This window comes from Halichondria panicea, chromosome 12 (assembly GCF_963675165.1).
Source record: "Halichondria panicea chromosome 12, odHalPani1.1, whole genome shotgun sequence".
Classification (NCBI taxonomy): Eukaryota; Metazoa; Porifera; class Demospongiae; order Suberitida; family Halichondriidae; genus Halichondria; species Halichondria panicea.
In genome coordinates, this window is record NC_087388.1 from 66,088 (window position 1) to 81,544 (window position 15,457).

Below are 15,457 nucleotides of genomic sequence, written 5' to 3' on the forward strand. Positions count from 1 at the left end.
ATCACCACACCGACATCAATGTACCCGCAATACTCGCAACACCTTGTAGCTAGTACTCCTGCGGTCTCCTCCATGGGTGGGAACTGTCGGTCTCCATGGCATCTCCTTGGAGACTCTGACGTCAATGGCCTGGAATATTCCCATATCCCAGTTCCAGTAGCTCAGTTCCTTTGAAGATCAAGAAGAAGCAACGTGTCTTGCTGGAAGAGGTGAGTTTCTTTGCTTGTAGCTCGCATGTTTGCAGGAATGTTAGGCTAGGAAGCCTTGTGGAGCATTGTAGCATTGTTTGCTGTCTATTTGATCATGTTTTACGATTGCTATTGACTTCTTTTTTTGCAGAAGCTGTGCAAGCCTTCCACTGTGTTGCAAAACCAGCGCAGCGGAGCAGCGCGAGCATTCTCCAACCATGGAAGGATAGAGCTGGATCGTCTGAGGCAGTAGGCTGCAGGAGCTATTGTAAGTTGAAACCGTACATCTGTAGCTTGTTTTTGCATGTTTTGTTGCAGCTAGCTAGCTATATAGATTAGATTGTTCACTCTGGAGTTTGAGCGTATTGGCGTTGCGCGCTGTTTGTTGAGAGTATGGAAGGTTTCTGTTTGGTAATTATTTTGCTCTTGTATTCTTGTGTTAAAGTGTGGCCCCTTCTTGACTGTGAGGTGTGTAGGTCATGCAGCTTAATAGATACATACTTGCCAGCAAAGCACACGTTAAATGCATGTATGCATGGCTAAACTCGTGTCGGCAACGCTTTTTAGGTACTGTTATATACGCGTGGCTAAGAGTCTATTACCTGCATGGCCTTGAACCCTTTGGTGGTGGGGGAGGGGGGGTGGTATTCGTAGCACTCAAGTAATCAATCAGAATGTGTGTGGACGGTTCTTCAACAGTCGGGTCGCAGGACAGCATCTTCTTGTTCTTGGAGCCGTTGTCGAACCAGCCTTCGGGGTGCAATGATGGATTTCTCACGGCACTCCAGTCTACCGGAGGGAGCACTCTGCTGTTAGTACCTGCCTAATGGGAAAGCAGCACAGGGTATGTTCCCCCGGGAGCATATCCTGCCATAATAGGGAGTGTTGAGATCTCGTTACAGTTCCAATAGTTAGTTAGCTAGGATCTTTAGACATCATAGTTAGTCGACTGCTGGTTTTTAGCTATGCGGCTTGGATATAGTTATATTATGATGCCTTTTTTCAGTCAAGGATGGAATTGGTAAGTTCAGGCTTTAACTAAACCCTAGGTGTGCCAAGGGAACTGTAGCCTTTGACTGGATTAGTAAAGAGTAGTCTTGAGCACTTGTGCAAGCCTTGCGTGCCAGGCTTGTTGCAACTGGAGTCGACAAGGGCTTCAAGAGCAAGGAGGTGTTGTCTCTGTGAGTCTACTGTTGTTGAACCATCCCACACATTCTGGTTGATTATTTCTCTGCTCGTTAATGGTACTCACAGTCACAGGGTCCCTTTAGTTTATTATGCCCTTATTGTATTAGTCCCTTGAGCAAGGAAACTACTGGTGGTAATGTTCTCAATGGTGGTGGTGATGTTGTCAGTTCTGGTGGTAATTGGTTGGTATTATGTTTTCTACGGTTGTGGAGATTTGTTGATGATCGGTTTTGTTTAAACTGCTGCGCTCAATGTAACCATGCATTTGCTTGTTCTCTTGCAGCCACAATGCACACACACACAGCTCCTCCTACTAGCTACTGTACTAGTGTTCCATTCTCTCACTGCTTTTGTCTCCTCTGTCCCCCAGGTACAAACAAGCCACGCTACCAAGGAGGATTACTAACTTGATCCAATGACTGCATATCTGATATTGAAGGGGGTGGGGCTTAATTGTATCTACGTCTTGGGGGAGGGGCTCGGATCTCAACGCTTACTATACTTACTAGTATACTATCATTGTACATGCTTAATCATTAGTTATTGTCTCAATTATGGCAAGTCTTGCTATGTGGTGTAGTGGTATACATTCTATGTAGGTGGATTGTCACTGCATGGAGAAAAGATGAGTATAATAATTATATGGCTACATGTACAGTATGTGTCGTACGTATAGGTTGGTTGTGTGTGGAGAAGCTAGCTATGTTATGTGGCAAGTCTTTCATGCTCTCTGTGTAGGTTGATTGTATGTGGAGGAGCCACTGTAACAGCATACACACAGATGAGTAGCTAGCTATGTTGTGTGACAAGTCTTCATGTTCCCAATGTAGGTTGATCGTGTGGAAGAGTCACTAATTCAACTGTAACAGATGAGTAGCTTATGTCATGTGACAAACCTTTTTATGCTCTCTGTTTAGGTTGATTGCGTATGGATAAGCCTTTGTAACTGGAGAGAGTTTCACACTAACAAGCAATTAACTCTGGCATGCCTGTAGCAACAAGCTCAAAGATCGAGTTAGAGCATCCAGAATTATGGCATGAGGGTCATCCTGGGCAAGCCTCCTAGGACTCCAAGTTCACCTCTGCATAGCGAGCTAGGATGGACTACTCTAGAACAGCGTTGAGAAGAGCTTATGCTGGTACAAGTCCACTGCAGCATCATTAAAACTGCACCTAAGACTTAGGCTAAGTACTTGCAAGAACTATTCACAAAGAACTCTGAACACAGTAGCAGACAAGCACAAGTAACAACTCGTGGACAAGATAACTCCACCTTCCAAGACCATCCACTGAGCTACTCAGGAAAAGTTTCAGTTTTCAAGGAGCTCTCAAGTACAATGCGCTTCCTCAAGAACTAAGAAAACAAAAACAGTACCAGCGTTCAAGAACAGTATACACAAACTGTTCTCCAACTGCAACTAAGCCATTATTTTTTCTACTTTCTTGTCTTTTGTTCATGTCTGCATAGTATACAGGACCTTCATTAAAACCCACACTGTGGATGCAGCATTTCCTGCCCAAATGTGGTCAGTCTCAATAACAATTCATGTTTTTATCACTTAATAACAGTTACAGAAACTCATTCTTTCTCAAGTTTGTTGATTCACCCATGTTCTTCTGTGACACTACTATAAACAATATAACTTCCACAGAGCTGTTCGTTGTCTAATTGTGAAAACAATGATAAACTTTATGACAAAAATAATAAAGTAATTCCAACAGGAGGTGGGTGAGCAGAGTGTTGATAGTTCAGAAGTCTGAGACTCTTCCCTTCCTCTCCCAGTCTCCATAGCGTGTTGGCTCTGGCCCCTTTGGACCACCTGTCTCCCCAGTGGTTGGGTTCACACCTTCTGGCCACTCACGTAATGGCTCCTTCTCTCCATCTCTGTGACGGCCCTCGTCATCTACAAGGGAAGAGGGTTTGGTATAGTCAAGTATGCCTACTGGGTCCATGATAGAGTATCTATGGTATAGTCAGTATGCCTACTGGGTCCATGATAGAGTATCTATGGTATAGTCAGTATGCCTACTGGGTCCTTGATAGAGTATCTATGCTGGGACAACAATGTGCACACACACCATCCAGTTCTACAGCTGGCATCATCTTGGAGTTCACCTTTGCTGTGTGGAGGTCTCTCTTGCTGACTGAGTGCCCTCACTAGCTGGTGGGACTGCAACAGTGTGGCCCTCACTAGCTGGTGTGTGGCTCTCAGTGGTCTCACTACACTAGTCATCTTGGGTGTGGGTAAAGATCGTTAATCTTAGCCTAAGATTAATGATCTTTACCCACACCTAAGATTTAGTGTGATGTGGGTAAAGATCATTAATTATCCAACTACTATAATTATAATTAATTTTTAGATAAATTTTCCCATTACAGTACAAAATTCCAACATCAACAAGTGCCAAAGACAAGAAAGATTAACATGAGGATTCTAGCTAGCTAGAGTGTTGTTCAATGTTCACTATACAATAATAATTACCTAACATTAACTCCTAAAGTGTCCTGAACTTCTTGTCTCAGTTTTTCCATAATTTCGTTGACCTCTCTGTTAGTGAATGTCCTGTCCATTGCTCTGTAGGTCAGTCTATAGCAATGGCTCACTCTGTTAGTGTGTGGGTGGGTGAATGCATCCACCAGCTCCACTTCTTCCACAAGTCCACCGCCCACACTCCTCACAATCTCGTGGAAATCGTTTTCACTGAATCCAGTCTTGGGCAACCAAAACGACAGATCTTTGTATGACGGTGGAAACACACTAAACGGTGTGTACTGCACATTCGTGTCCAAGCTGATACCAACAGATTTGAACTGATCAATAAATCTCTCATCTTTGCTCCAAAACAATCGAATATCAGGAATACCAAACAACAGCATTGCTAGTCGGTCCAGACCAAGACCAAAGGCCCATCCCACTTTATCACTGGCTCCACCTTTGTCCAATATCGGCTGTCTCATGACCCCTGACCCCAGCACTTCAAGCCACTCTCCTTGAAACTTGATCTCCAATTCAAATGACGGATGTGTGAAAGGAAAATAACACGCATTCCAACGAGTCTGAATATCAGTACCAAACAAACTCCTCATTAGATTATCGAGCGTCTCTTTCAAGTTGATCTCCATCATCTTCACAGCATCGATAGAGTGGCCCCTCTGTTTCTCACCAGTCTCTTCAGAATCTTTCTCAAACAGTTTCAGGCCAAGATTTTCATTACGGAATAATTCGTCGCCCGTGAACAATCGAACCCCCTCCATCTGATGAAAAACAGGATAGTGACAAGAGTCGATAGTGTCCCTCCGATACACATCACCGCTCACTAGGAACCTATCAAATCCCATCTTGATGAAATCTCGTTGGTGGGCAGAGGTGTGGGCTCGCAGGAGTGTGTCCCTGTTGATATAGTAATTATCTTTCTTGCTACGCGTAACATGATCTGGGGCAACTAATAAACTGTCGAAATTTTGTTCTGTTGAAACGACTGGTGGAACATCGTCAAAATGAGCATACAATGCATTGCCAACTCTGTTGACATACGTCGTGTGGAAGTGATGTACAACACGCTCTTTGATGATGCACAACGGATGCTTTGACACCCTATGCAGGTTACGCCCAACATGGCGGAGGATGTGAGGGGTGACATTAGTCACTGGGTCCTTGTCGTATAGCTTGCCAAACAGCTGCAGTTTATCCTGGCTCTGTTCTGGTAGAGCAGCCGAGCCAGTGGAGAGCAGTCGACTGTAGTAGTACAGTGCTGGAGGTCTCGCAAACACTCGGTAAACCATACAAAGGGACATCTTTTGTTTACTTGTCTTTCACTCCACGTGGGTGTGTGGGTGTATCATTTGACCTTGTAGACTTGTCTAAGCAGGGCTCAGGCAATTAATTAATCACTTGTCAACAAACAAACAAGAGAAGTCTGAGATCGAGAAGCTTTAGAGGAGGATTCTAACCTATTCTACTAGAGTTCATGTTAGGTAGGGAACTATGTGTATGATTAATGTGCTGTTTAAGTACTGTTTGTATGAAGATACCACCTGTACTGTACTGTAGATCATGATGTACCCTGTACCACTGTATACAAGCATATCAAGTGTTTAGCTTAATAATGAAAGGAAATGTACGTACTCGTTTGTTTGTTTGATTGCAGAAAGCTTCGTTATGTTTGTGTATGCTAATTGTACCACTAGCTATGTGTGTATAGAAAGCTTGTATCTTGAAAGAATAGTTGATAAAGCTTTTACCAAGTGCCTGTTTTCATGAAGCTTCCCCAGGCCCAGTGTTCCCGCATGTACATACGTACGTGTGTTAATATCATCTGATAAGATCTTGTGGCGGGTTAATCAACATCTCTGGTTCATTGGTGCAAATATTTACAATAGGCTGTGAACATTGCGTTTACCTCACGCAGGTAGTCATGGAGACGTCTCAAGGTGTTCTACTCAAGGGTTTACCATTCGCTGCTACTAAGGCGGACATTAAGCAATTCTTCCAAAGCATCGAAATTCGAGATGATCAAATTACGATAATCGTTTTTCGCAATAAAAGGTCAACTGGTTTGGGTTTTGTGCGCTTGAAGGCTGAAGAGGTACAGATGGCATTATTGAATGATCGCAATCATATGGGTGATCGCTACATAGAGGTCTTCACTGCCAGCGAGGCCGATCTGTATGAGCTTGTTCTAATGGCACGGGAGGAAGGGATTGACCCCAAAGAAGTATTCCGGCTAGCTGGAAAGTATTCTAAGAAGAGTGGAGTGAGGGACAGGTCTCCTATTAGGAACACTACCAAGTGTGCATATTTCTCCGGAGTTCCAAAGGGTTGTACTTTTAGACATGTGAGAGAGTTCTTCAAAGGTCGTCTGATTGGTCGGAACTGCATACACCTGCTCAGAGAAGAGGGTGGTTCATTCAGAGGCGATGGTTATGTAGAGTTTAGCTCTGGTGAGGAGTGCATGAAAGGCCTGAGGAAGAACGGCGATCTGATGGTTGATTCAGTACTAGAGGTGGTGCCATGCTCTAAGGATGAGATGACAGAAATTGTTGAGAGAATTAATGGACCAGAAGCCAGAGAGGATTTGCGTAGTACACTGAGCTCTAGACGAGGACACAAGGAGCACAAGCGCAGACACACACCATCACCTGTTCGCAAGAGAATGAAAGCTTATGCTGCAGCGTACGGAGCACAGGAGCAAGAAATGGAAGAGTATGGTTTGCATGGCTATCAAGAGGATCGTCACTACATGCATCGATCAAGACGTGATAAGTATGAGGAGACACACTGGAGGAGGCGTAGTGGGGGCGGGGAGGTGTGGGACTATCGTGACAAGGAGCACGTGTATCAGCACGAGTACAGAGAGGCTTATGTTGCTCCCACCCATCAAGACCCCCCACCCCCAGGGAGGACAGGCTACACTAGTAGAGGCTATGCTGGTGATGGTGAGGTAGCTAATGGCCACACACCCACTACACGGTCCAGCGCAGGTGGACCACCCGAGCGGAAAATGGTACGAATGGACGGTCTTCCGTATGAGACTACTGTGAGACACATCATGGACTTCTTTACTGAGTATCGTTTGGAGCATGAGCAGATACGCATCCAGTGCAGGGATGACGGCAGTCCCAGTGGCAAAGCATTCATTGTCTTCTCCTCTGAGAAGTTTGCAAGAGCTGCTGTAGGCAGTCATGATAAGAGGTACATCTTGGGGCGCTATGTAGAGATCACACTGGTATAGATAGCAAGATGGATGGATGTAGGACAGTACTTCATACGTATATAATTATGTGTGGCTGTCGTTTGCTTGTGTACATGTATCTTCCTTTATCACTATATGATTATATATGCATGTACATGATTTGTCGAACAATAATTATACAAATGAAAATGTTTATTTTGAATTTCAATTTGTTCATCATACGTACAGTAAGTACACAGTGTGTATCAACTATAGGGTTAGGGTTAGGGTGTACATGTATTAGCCTCGATTCCAGGCCGCACTGATGAGGCCTTGTGGAGGAGGCTAAGCATGTATTAACTATTGCAATAAGATTTGTGGGGTAAAAAACGATGTGTTCAATGTTAATAATAAGCAATAATTGGTAAAGAGTTGTATAGTAGACTGTTATTGCTGAGTAGCTTCTGTCACCATGGCGATGGCGGGACTAGCTGAGCGACTGCGGGTGGTTTGGTTCTGTTGCTTCCGAGGGTTGAGGCCTTTGTGATAGAGCTGTAGCAAGAATAATAATGGTGGGTGAATAATAATAATGGTGGGGGGGGGTGATAGCTGTAGCAAGGGGGTGGGAGTAACTAGAAGAACACCTCATTTTGTCGAGCAAGTAATTATGTACGCTTTAATGTAATTATCGGCTAGCTACATGTACAAATACAATTAGTGGTTTAGAGGGTCATTCACAATGAGGCTTCAGTCTAAAGGAACAAGTAGCTTTGTGGGATTGAATCACATACTTACATCCACCACTTCCTCCACACTGATGTTCTGTACATGTTGGAATGCTTGGGTGTAGACCTCCAGAGCTTTGGCATGATGAGCCATCTCTGCATGAATATACTCTGTCATCACTGCCTGTGTGTGTGGTGTGTGGGTGGGTGTGAGGTGTGAGGGATGTGGAGGGGGCGTACCTTGAAGTCTAGTGTTCTTTTCTTTTCAAAAGCCTCGATGTAACCTTGGACTGCTTTGGAACTTCGTAGCCTCTCAATCTTGAGTTTCTGAACCTCTGACTCAAACTAGGCAAAGAAACAAAGCATGCACACACACAGTGAATGGTGTAGTAATAACCCTCTAGCTGTGAGCACATGTATAGAAGCATCACCGCACATTCCTGTACCTGTGACTGGGTACAGTTAAGGAACTCTACACACTAAAATTATAACATCACATAATTATTTCAGAGTTAGGAGGATACTATTTTTTGCCTGTTGGAGGGATCTCTTATTCTGGCTTTGTCCAGATTCTTCTGTTTGTTGACTTCCCTCTCTCCCACACTGTGTGTGGATCTGAGCTCTTCCTGTGTGTGTGTGTGTGTGTGTGTGTGGGTGTGTGGGTGTGGGTGGGTGGGTGTGTGTGGGTGTGTGTGTGTGGATCTGAGCTCTTCCTGTGTGTGTGGGTGGGTGTGTGGGTGTGTGGATCTGAGCTCTTCCTGTGTGTGGGTGGGTGGGTGTGTGTGTGTGGTGTGTGTGTGGGTGGGTGGGTAGGTGTGTGGTGTGGAGTAATGTGTGTGTGCGCATGTAGTGGTGTGTGTGTGTGTGTGTGTGTGTGTGTGTGGAGTAATGTGTGTGTGTGTGTGTGTGTGTGTGGAGTAATGTGTGTGTGTGTGTGGGTGTGGAGTAATGTGTGTGGGGCTTACCTTAGCCTTCCTACAGATTGATTCATACTCCATCAACGGCTTCACAACCTTTGACTCCATTTTGTCAATCTAGTACAAGTAAAGTATCTTCTATGACTACAATACACACACGATCAATGCCTTGTGTACACCATCATCACGTACCTTGAGCTGGTTGAAGTCCTCCATTGCAGAGCAACACTCTGCCAGTCCCTCCAAGCTCTTCCTCATACCTCCACTCTCACTGCCAGCAAAGTCTTGTAGTGTCTTGACCACCAGATCACCCTTGTCCCTTAGACGTGCTGTCTTCCTCATCACACCACCCAGATCAGTGGCTAGGGACGAGAACCGCCTCTCTACATGCGACACCCTCCCCTCCAAATACTTCTCCTCTGAGATCAACCTACACAATCATAATAATTATTATCATGAACTATAAATGTTGCAGATTGATGGATTTTATTTAGTTCCTAGTTCTGTACACAGAGTTGTCTACACACACTACACACTGTTCTTACTGGACTCTTAGCTCCTCTGCTGACAACCCAAACATTGTATACACACACTACACACTGTTCTTACTGGACTCTTAGCTCCTCTGCTGACAACCCAGACATTGTATACACACACTACACACTGTTCTTACTGGACTCTTAGCTCCTCTGCTGACAACCCAGACATTGTTACACACACTACACACTGTTCTTACTGGACTCTTAGCTCCTCTGCTGACAACCCAGACATTGTTAGGCAGCTTGTACTTGATGCTTGCAGTTTGTGTTGGTGCTCATTATATGGAACGGTGTCCATGATCACAGCCCCGCCCCCTCAATCAAGGAGGGGGCGGGGCTTGTAACATAACTGCAAATTTTATCTAATGTAACGTAAGGAAACATTGAACAAGGAGCCCCACCCCCAAGCAAGGGCTGCACAGTACAGACTATCACCAATACAGAGAAAGGAATGGCTACTCCTCAACTACACATCTACTCAGATACTAGCAAGCTGCAAGAAGAAGTGTGTGACTTCATTGTAGCCAGAGCCAGCGCATCCATCAGTGATCACAACCATTTCTCTGTGGGCTTGTCCGGTGGTTCGGTTGCAAAGATTGTCTCGAAGGGCCTCAGAGATAGGAAGGATATCGACTGGTCCAAAGTGCATATATTCTACTGTGATGAGCGACATGTATCGTACTCCAGTGAAGACAGTACTCATGGCTTCATCCAGAAGGAGCTATTAGTTCATGTGTCCCCTGCTGCTGTGTACTCCATCAATCACTCCCTCAGTGTAGCAGAGGCTGCTCAAGACTACGTCGCTAAAATACGATCTCTCTATCCTGGTGACGATCTCCCGAGGTTTGACCTGTTACTATTAGGCATGGGCCCGGATGGACACACTTGCTCTCTCTTCCCTGGCCACCCTGGATTGTTGGAGAGGGAACGTGTGGTGATCCCCATCACTGACTCCCCTAAACCACCGCCCTCACGTATCACCCTCACCATCCCCGTCCTCAATAGTGCTCGTTGTGTGGCTGTCATCTCCACAGGAGGTAGTAAGGCTGATGCAGTCAAGGAGAGCTTGGAGCCTGCCAGTGGTGTGGAGCCATTACCAGCTGGGAGAGCTAGACCCACGGATGGAGAGCTGCACTGGTTCATGGATGAAGGGGCTGCTAGCAAACTAGACAACAAAGCTTGAGAGAGAACTGAATTGTATAATTAGTGTTCTAGCCATTGACTCCAACAAAATTAATGATCAGTGATATTCATTTAATACTAGTTGCAAAAATTAATCATAAAAACATCAAAATTGTAAACACACCTACATAACATATTGTTTTTGTTCAATGTTTTGAAGCCATGTAACTGATGAACCTTGGCAAGTTGACCTTTGCACTTTGAACCATCGAGATATGTGGACCCAGACCTTTCCTCTCGACACGTAGCTGTAGAATAACATTGAGGCACAGTATATCCACAACACCGACTCACCCTGGCAGAGAAGGTGGCGGAGGATTGCCTGAGCACTGGCAGCAGGGAGAGAGAGTGGAGGAGTGGAGGGGGACAAGAGTCAGACCCAAACATGTCAAATATTGAGTCCAGTGCTTGAGATACTACCCATAGCGATGGATCCTTAGCAACGCAGTCCCTTAGAGTACTACCAGCTATCTAGCGTGTGTGTGTGTGTGTGTGTGTGTGTGTTGTGTGTGTGGGTGTGTGTGTGTGTGTGTGTGTGGTGGTGTGGTTATAGCGAATCACTATGAATTGGGTGAAAAAGCTGCCAACATTTAAATACTGTACACACAACTGTACCTGGAGCATGGGGAGGTGTGGGGTGGTGTGTCTGAGTGCACTGCTAGCAGCTGCTCCCACTAGTCTCATGATGTCCGCACGAACTCCGACCTCTCCTGAAGCCACACCCACCTTACACACCTTCATCAGCTGCTCTTCTGTCAACAACTGTAGAGTACATCCATGAAAACAAAATTAGATTATTATTCCTGAATCAGCTCTCACTATAGCAGCCTCACTTGACTAGTGTCCAGCTTGTCCACCAGTGCTAACAGGAGACCCAGTACAGGGAACGTGTTGTCATTATAGGCAGAGGGAAGGTTGAACAAGGTCGGCCATATTGTCCTCATGTGATCTTGCCATACATCCGTGGGTAGAGAGGAGGCGAGGTTTTGTAGTGTGAGTAGTGCAGCACTCATTAATGATGTAAGCCTGGGGGGGTCAACACTGGGGGTAACACTGGCTATCCATACATGATAACTAGGAAGTGGCACTGGTCTAGTCATGTGATGCTCTTACCTCTGAATGACCGGCTCTGGACAAGTGTCAAACACAGAGCACAAGTGGAGGAACAGATTGCATACTTTAGTATGAGCCTGTGCTTCTACTATCAGCTTAAGAGACGGTAGGTCACGTGACACTGGCATCTGATTATGAGCAATGGAAGGGCATGTCATACATGTACTTAGTTGACGAATAAGAACATACTTGTGATGCCTCCATCATATCCGCCCCCTCCACATCTTCCACACTATCACAGTCTGCCCACTCACCACCATCACTACCATCACCTGTATACGCATAATATGGACCAATTTGAGAGTACTAGAGTCGGCTTTGTAACTAGATTCTACAGGCCATAATTTCAGAAAAATACCACAGGTTTGTCAAAATCAGGCCAGAGACTTTGGATTTTAACACACCATCTGAAAGGCCGTTCTCTAAGCTTTCAGAAATCGTAAAATTAACATTATTGGACTATCGGAACTAAAGTTATGGCCGTTTAAAGATGCAAAAGGTTCTAAGTTTCCTAGTATGGCACTGCAAAAAGATTCTATACCTTGCAACAAAGGATTTTTTGAAAGCTTACAAGGAGCTGTGAGTACCTTCATTATAGCAGACATTGGCCAGGACTTCACACGCTAGTTCTTGAGCACTGAATATCAACCTCAATTCCTCAGTCTCTGAGTCGCCTTGACAACCAGTGAGTAGGGGGGCGGTGTCCACACACAGCACACTCGCCACTACCGCCAGGACTCCACACAGTGTGCTCTCAATCACAGCCTCGGGTAGAGCAGCGAGACAGTTGTGAAACACACCTACACACAATATAACAGGAGACACAGGGGCCACAAAATACCGTATCAGGATTCAATGGATTCAGCACGTGGAGCATTCTTACCTGCTATAGCTACTCGGAGGACTAGCATCTGGCCCCGCCCACAATCATCATCAGGGAGGGTGCGGTCTAGTACACTCTCAAGGTGGGACAGAGTTCCCGGCAAGGATACAACCAATCGAATTGCATCCTGGTTGTCCTCGGTAACAACATGGAGCAGTTGTGCTGAAAATAAACAGATTCAGTGATTTCAAACCAGCCAGTACAATACCTAACATTCATACACACAGGGTCACACAGCTAAGGGAGTACAATAACCTAACATTCATACACACAGGGTCACACAGCTAAGGGAGGTATTAGTTGACACAAGGATTATATGCCTCTATAACACTATCAGCAAATTTACAGCACAGAGCTAATAAAGCTTCCCCTAGCTGTTCTAACCTGCTGCTAGACACAGTGATAGCGGGTGAGTGGTCGGTTGTAACAGTTGCAGAATGAAAGGCAGTAGCTCCTCACGATTGAACACTTCCACCACCACACTGCTGCCCTCACTGCAGGGACCAACATGACACACACACACACAATCAACAGTTAAGAGGCCGCCGGTTCAAGGACTTTTTCAGCTGCCATAACTTGAATTTCGTTGATCCAATTTCAATGATTTTCTGATTTTTTGAAAGCTTAGAAAGAGACCTTTCAAATGGTACCATCAAGGTTGATATTCGAGAGATAAAAAGTATTTGCCAATTTGGCGATACCATGATTATAGCCCATGGTTCGAGGCCGAAAAATGACAAATTTGGGCCCCAATGAAATTATGGATTGAATCACATCGTTTGAAAGGTAATTTTCTAAGCTTTCAGAAAATCATAAAAATTTTGACATCGGATCAACTGTACTGAAGTTATGGCTGTTGAAAGACACCCCCCACCCCACCGTTTAATTAATGATTTTGGGAATCTTTCAGCTGCCATAACTTGAATTCTGTGGATCGAAAATCAAAAATGTTATGTTTTTCTGAAAGCTTAGAAAGAGACCTTTCAAATGGTACCATCAAAGTTGATATCCGAGAGATAAAAGTATTTGACAATTTGGCGATACCATGGATTATATATAGCCCATGGTCCGAGGCCGAAAAATGACAAATTTGGGCCCCAATGAAATTATGGATTGAATCACATCGTTTAAAAGGTAATTTTCTAAGCTTTCAGAAAATCATAAAAATTTTGACATCGGATCAACTGTACTGAAGTTATGGCTGTTGAAAGACACCCCCCCCACCCCACCGTTTAATGATTTTGGGAATCTTTCAGCTGCCATAACTTGAATTCTGTGGATCGAAAATCAAAAATGTTATGTTTTTCTGAAAGCTTAGAAAGAGACCTTTCAAATGGTACCATCAAAGTTGATATCCGAGAGATAAAAGTATTTGACAATTTGGCGATACCATGGATTATATATAGCCCATAGTCCGAGGCCGAAAAATGACAAATTTGGGCCCCAATGAAATTATGGATCACATCGTTTAAAAGGTAATTTTCTAAGCTTTCAGAAAATCATAAAAATTTTGACATCGGATCAACTGTACTGAAGTTATGGCTGTTGAAAGACACCCCCCACCCCACCGTTTAATTAATGATTTTGGGAATCTTTCAGCTGCCATAACTTGAATTCTGTGGATCGAAAATCAAAAATGTTATGTTTTTCTGAAAGCTTAGAAAGAGACCTTTCAATGGTACCATCAAAGTTGATATCCGAGAGATAAAAGTATTTGACAATTTGGCGATACTATGGATTATAGCCCATGGTCCGAGGCCGAAAAATGACAAATTTGGGTCCCAATGAAATTATGGATTGAATCACATCGTTTAAAAGGTAATTTTCTAAGCTTTCAGAAAATCATAAAAATTTTGACATCGGATAAACTGTACTGAAGTTATGGCTGTTGAAAGACACCCCCCCCCACCCCACCGTTTAATTAATGATTTTGGGAATCTTTCAGCTGCCATAACTTCATCGGATCAAAGTTATGGCTGTTGAAAGATGTTCAACTACACCCCCGACGTACCTCATGTTCCACAGTAGACACAATGCTTCCTCAAGAATACTCAATAAGACTCCTCTATCCGCAGTCATCTTCTCCTTTTTTCCTTCCTCCATTCCAGTGACCAATCGAGCAACAGTATCCTTTACGAGTGCTGATAGGTGTGTCATGATGTCCTCACTAGCCATGTACTCTAGTACACCAGGTTCATCCACAGAGCTCATGTTCCTACACACACACACTATCATGGGCATGTACTCTAGTACACCAGGTTCATCCACAGAGCTCATGTTCCCACACACGCACGCACGCACGCACACACACACACACACACACACACACACACACACACACACACACACACACACACACGCACGCACGCACGCACACACACATACACACACACAATCATGGGCATGTACAGTATACACAGACTCCACCTTAGAGCTCCGGCAGCTGCCTCTCTTATCTCCATCACCTCGTCTAGTAGCAACGGGGTTAATCTACGCACCACTCTCCCCTGTATGAGCTCTGTCCGCTGTGCACAGTCTAACAGGAGGTGAGACAGTGAGGTACACGCCCACTTCCGCTCAGTCACATCATGACTAGCCAACTGCATGAGCATTAAGAAATTGATTGCAAATAAAACTACAACATTCTACGGTAACTATAGCAACCGCTATAATAAAAAACAAATCTGACAGTACAATTAAATAGGTGCAGCCTGGTGTGTATTGTAACACTGCAGCCTGGTGTGTATTGTAACACTGCAGCCTGGTGTGTATTGTAACACTGCAGCCTGGTGTGTATTGTAACACTTGTATGGTGTACATGTTTGGCACTAACTCTGTGTAGAATAGGTAGTGATCGTGATTCTGGGCTCTCTGATGTCTCCTCAATAGCCTTCACTGGACTAGTGGTGGGTAGGCCAGCAGGTTCAGGCCGACTCCTAGCAGCTCTTCGCTTAGCTCTGATCTTACCCATACTACTCCACGTGGGTGATAACCCCTTAAATAGCTTGTTCTAATAACGACCTTTCCCCTAGTTTCACTAGACAACTGC

The 15,457-nt window shown here is 44.7% G+C and overlaps 5 protein-coding genes and 1 long non-coding RNA gene across 8 annotated transcripts; 3 read left to right on the forward strand and 3 right to left on the reverse strand.

Annotated features, from left to right (window-relative positions):
- The first annotated feature begins 27 nt into the window (after positions 1 to 27).
- Positions 28 to 3,001, forward strand: LOC135345599 (uncharacterized). Its single transcript, XR_010397768.1, has 2 exons — positions 28 to 209; positions 340 to 3,001. It is a non-coding gene; the product is annotated as an uncharacterized LOC135345599 (long non-coding RNA).
- Positions 3,002 to 3,742: 741 nt separating this feature from the next.
- LOC135345569 (phenylalanine--tRNA ligase, mitochondrial-like) lies at positions 3,743 to 5,229 on the reverse strand. Its single transcript, XM_064542987.1, has one exon. The coding sequence runs from the start codon at positions 5,170 to 5,172 to the stop codon at positions 3,856 to 3,858; it is 1,317 nt and encodes a 438-aa protein (XP_064399057.1). The 5' UTR covers positions 5,173 to 5,229; the 3' UTR covers positions 3,743 to 3,855.
- LOC135345568 (RNA-binding protein 12-like) lies at positions 5,214 to 7,278 on the forward strand. The gene is made up of 2 exons (XM_064542986.1): positions 5,214 to 5,352; positions 5,787 to 7,278. Exon 2 carries the CDS (start codon positions 5,793 to 5,795, stop codon positions 7,107 to 7,109), a length of 1,317 nt encoding a protein of 438 aa, XP_064399056.1. The 5' UTR covers positions 5,214 to 5,352; positions 5,787 to 5,792; the 3' UTR covers positions 7,110 to 7,278.
- LOC135345586 (CBY1-interacting BAR domain-containing protein 1-like) lies at positions 7,245 to 9,521 on the reverse strand. Of its 3 annotated transcripts, XM_064543005.1 has the most exons (8): positions 9,301 to 9,517; positions 8,884 to 9,121; positions 8,740 to 8,808; positions 8,299 to 8,400; positions 8,221 to 8,226; positions 8,015 to 8,119; positions 7,845 to 7,958; positions 7,245 to 7,601 (listed from the first exon to the last, which is right to left on the reverse strand). In XM_064543005.1, exons 1-8 carry the CDS (start codon positions 9,333 to 9,335, stop codon positions 7,497 to 7,499), a joined length of 774 nt encoding a protein of 257 aa, XP_064399075.1. In that variant the 5' UTR covers positions 9,336 to 9,517; the 3' UTR covers positions 7,245 to 7,496. The 3 variants fall into 3 exon arrangements, 1 of the variants encoding a protein (XP_064399075.1); XR_010397760.1 differs by having other exon boundaries at positions 7,575 to 7,601; positions 8,015 to 8,226; positions 9,365 to 9,521; XR_010397759.1 differs by having other exon boundaries at positions 7,575 to 7,601; positions 8,015 to 8,226; positions 9,237 to 9,517.
- Positions 9,522 to 9,612: 91 nt separating this feature from the next.
- LOC135345584 (6-phosphogluconolactonase-like) lies at positions 9,613 to 10,488 on the forward strand. The gene has a single exon (XM_064543003.1). It carries the CDS (start codon positions 9,682 to 9,684, stop codon positions 10,411 to 10,413), a length of 732 nt encoding a protein of 243 aa, XP_064399073.1. The 5' UTR covers positions 9,613 to 9,681; the 3' UTR covers positions 10,414 to 10,488.
- Positions 10,449 to 15,423, reverse strand: LOC135345553 (HEAT repeat-containing protein 3-like). Its single transcript, XM_064542970.1, has 12 exons — positions 15,242 to 15,423; positions 14,836 to 15,008; positions 14,420 to 14,623; positions 12,793 to 12,902; positions 12,409 to 12,570; positions 12,113 to 12,325; positions 11,715 to 11,797; positions 11,526 to 11,653; positions 11,246 to 11,438; positions 11,028 to 11,174; positions 10,707 to 10,883; positions 10,449 to 10,660 (listed from the first exon to the last, which is right to left on the reverse strand). The coding sequence occupies exons 1-12, from the start codon at positions 15,377 to 15,379 to the stop codon at positions 10,559 to 10,561; spliced, it is 1,830 nt and encodes a 609-aa protein (XP_064399040.1). The 5' UTR covers positions 15,380 to 15,423; the 3' UTR covers positions 10,449 to 10,558.
- Positions 15,424 to 15,457: the final 34 nt, after the last annotated feature.